General features: G+C 42.3%; 1 protein-coding gene across 1 annotated transcript; it reads left to right on the plus strand.

Annotated features, from left to right (window-relative positions):
- Positions 1-452: 452 nt before the first annotated feature.
- On the plus strand, positions 453-2,091 carry TICAM2 (toll like receptor adaptor molecule 2; the record flags this gene model as incomplete). The annotated part of the gene is given in 4 exon segments (XM_027708275.1): positions 453-615; positions 618-669; positions 1,741-1,852; positions 1,855-2,091. Coding segments are annotated over 4 exon segments (564 nt in total), but the record flags the coding sequence as incomplete, so codon positions are not given.
- Between the last annotated feature and the right edge of the window lie 1,034 nt (positions 2,092-3,125).

The following is a 3,125-nucleotide window of genomic DNA, read 5'->3' on the forward strand; positions in this document are numbered from 1 at the left end:
TCATGAACGAGTTGTACTTGCATGCTCTTTGTGCATAACGCTAAAAATCATGTGTTTGGGTTTTGGCAGGTTTTTTTTAATGCAATATCTTAATTATTAGCTTCTATAAAAGGAACTATCAGCTTTTCTCTCAGCATTTCTGCCTTCTTTCATTGGCATGAATAATAACATCCCTCAGTCAAATTAGTTTGTGTTATTTCAAAAATAACCACATCAGCAAATCATTTTTGATCATATGTTTGTTGTAATGGGCAGTAATAACTCCAAACAAACTTCTCAGAATATTCTGAGTTGGAAGGGACCCACAAGGATCATCAAGTGCAACTCTTCAGTAAATGGCCCATGCGGGGATCAAATCCACAATCTTGGTGTTTTTAGCACCATGCTCTAACCAACTAAGCTAATCTCAGAGTTGAGCTCCTGCACTAGATAGCAGTAAAAAAACTAACAACATGAGTACAGGTCAGAGAGACTCCAAACAAATTAATGAATTGTACAGCCTCTCTGCTGAAATCAGGGAGCCTGCTAGCACAGCTCTGGGAATCTGCAGCAGTAATGAGAATACTGAGGATGTTTTCTGTAGGTTTGTGGTTCTGCACACAGACAATGATGTAGATAAGCTATCTGGATCCAGAATCTACTGCAGAATAAATTTTCTATTAAACCTGTGTAGTGGGTTGATCCTGGCTAGATGCCACTAAAGCCGCTCTCTCATTCCCCTCTGCAACTGGACAGAGGAGAAAAAAAAACAGAGAAGGATTCATGAGTAGAGATAAGAGCTGGGAGAGGTCAGTTGCTGATCACCATCACGGGCAAAACAGACTCAAAGTGGGGATATTAATTGAATTTATTACTAACAGGATCAGAGGAAAAGAGTGAGAAGTAAAATAATTTTAAAAACACCTTACTCCCACTCCTCCTTCCTTCAAAACTCTACCACCCCAGTGGTGCAGGGAGACAGGGAAAGGGGGTTTCAGTCAGTTGTTGTTTCTGCCTCTGCTCAGGGAGAGGAGTCCTTCCCCTGCTCCCATGGGGTCCCTCCCATGGGAGACAGTCCTTGATGGACCTCTCTGGCGTGAGTCCACCCCACAGGCAACAGTTCTTCCCAAACTGCTGTCCCGTGGGTCATTCCTCCATGGGGTGCAGTCCTTCATGAATGAACTGTACTGGCATGGGTCCCCCACAGGGACCACAAGTCCTACCCAGGAAAAACGTGCTCCAGCATGGGCTTCCCTCTCCACGGGCTGCAGGTCCCCGGCAGGACCCTGCTCCATCTTCGGCCTCCCATGGGGTCACAGCCTCCTTCAGGCATCCACCTGCTCCAGCATGGGCTCCTCCATGGGCTGCAGATGGGTCTCTGCACCCCGATGGTCCTCCATGGGCAGCAGGGGGACAGACTGCTCCACCATGGTCTTCACCACAGGCTTCAGGTGCCTCAGCTCTGGTGCCTGGAGCATCTCCTCCCCCTGCTTCTGCACCGACCTTGGTGTCTACCTTGTTGTTCCAATGTTCTCACTCCGCTCTTCCCTGGCTGGAATTTTTCACTGCTCAATACCTTTCTGTTCTTAAATATGTTATCATGGAGGCGTTACTATCACTCCTAATTGGCTTGGCCTTGGCCAGTGGCAGGAAGCCCATCCTGGAGCTGGCTGGCATTGACTCCACCAGACAGGGGAAGCTTCTAGCAGCTTCTCACAGAAGCCACCCCTGTAGCCCCCCCGTACCAAAACCCAGCCACAGAAACCCACTACAACCTGGAATAATCTTTGCAGACATGCCTTGCGGTAAACATGTCTCAGAAAACTTAAGCGATGCTGTGAATGGTTCAGTATGGAATACTATATTATTGACAGGAAAAATTTCTGAATAAACCTTTATATGAGTCTCTCTTACACCTCCCTTGTCAGTCCTCTTAACCAACAGCACAAATAAAACTCGGTGATACCTGTGAGGCTGATGAATAACCCACTTCTCTGGGAGAAGATTCCCTTTGCCTTGCAGGCTATTAACGTGCTGGAAGAAGACAGTCATTACTCTGCAAAACAAATAGAGAAAATTTTCCAGGGGTCTACATATAGGCAGCAGCAAGAGGTATGGACAGAGAAGCTAGAGTGCTTGTAATGGTAAAAAAAGCTATGAGGACAGATGATTATTCGAATAAGAAAAAGTGATATTCTTTACTCTGATTTTATAAAGGAAGGAAAAATCTTATTTTGACAAAACTGACCATGAAGTTCTCTGCCAAGTTGCATTAAGTTCTGCTGAACACATTCTGTATATCAAGACATGAATGTCACTATGCCTACTTAGAGTTACAAGATGCTGTCCACCCCAAAACCTAGCTATTTTTGTCTTTATTTTGTGAGCTCTGCCAAACACATAATGTCTTCACTTAACCATGTACAGCTCTTCACATCTTGTAGCTGATATTGAAAAATATAAATAAATGAGGAATACTACTCATTATTATGAAACCAATACATTATTAAATATGCTGCTGCTTTAAGAAATAGACATTTTAAGCATGTGGTCATTTTATTTTTGTTGTATATGTGATTTTTTTTCCATATGGTAAACACTTTCTGATGTGTTCTGAATATTTTGTTATCTTAATAAACACTTTCTTGGCTCATTTTGACTGAATTTGCTTTTGTATATTCTTTAAAGGAAAAAACCCAATTGTATTAGAGGGAATAATCGGGGAGACTGTTTATGTCTTTAAGATAAGTATTCTGAGTCCAAGTTTGAAAAGGAAGAGACACATAGAAATAAATTGCAATCTCAAATATCCTAGTTTTTAAGTGTATTTGAACAGATTTGCAAAAGATCTTCAATGGTGTTTTTTCTTCCTATACTTGATAGGAGAAATAGAAACTTTACTCACAGTATCCAAATAAGGAACAATATAATCTTAGAGAAGTCCTAGAGAATTAAATAAGGGATGTAACTCAAACAAGATGTAAACTAAGCTCTGTGTACCCAAACAAGATAAAATCAAGAACAAATGTAACAGTTTTTGGTGGTGAAACACTGTGACGCTGTGCCTGCTCAAGAACTGAGGTCAAGACGATGAAGAAGACCCGGAAGGACCAAAGAAGGACTTCCAGTAGGGGTGTGACTTTGTT

Source organism: Neopelma chrysocephalum, unplaced genomic scaffold, assembly GCF_003984885.1.
Source record: "Neopelma chrysocephalum unplaced genomic scaffold, ASM398488v2 Primary Assembly neopelma1_95895, whole genome shotgun sequence".
Taxonomy (NCBI): Eukaryota; Metazoa; Chordata; class Aves; order Passeriformes; family Pipridae; genus Neopelma; species Neopelma chrysocephalum.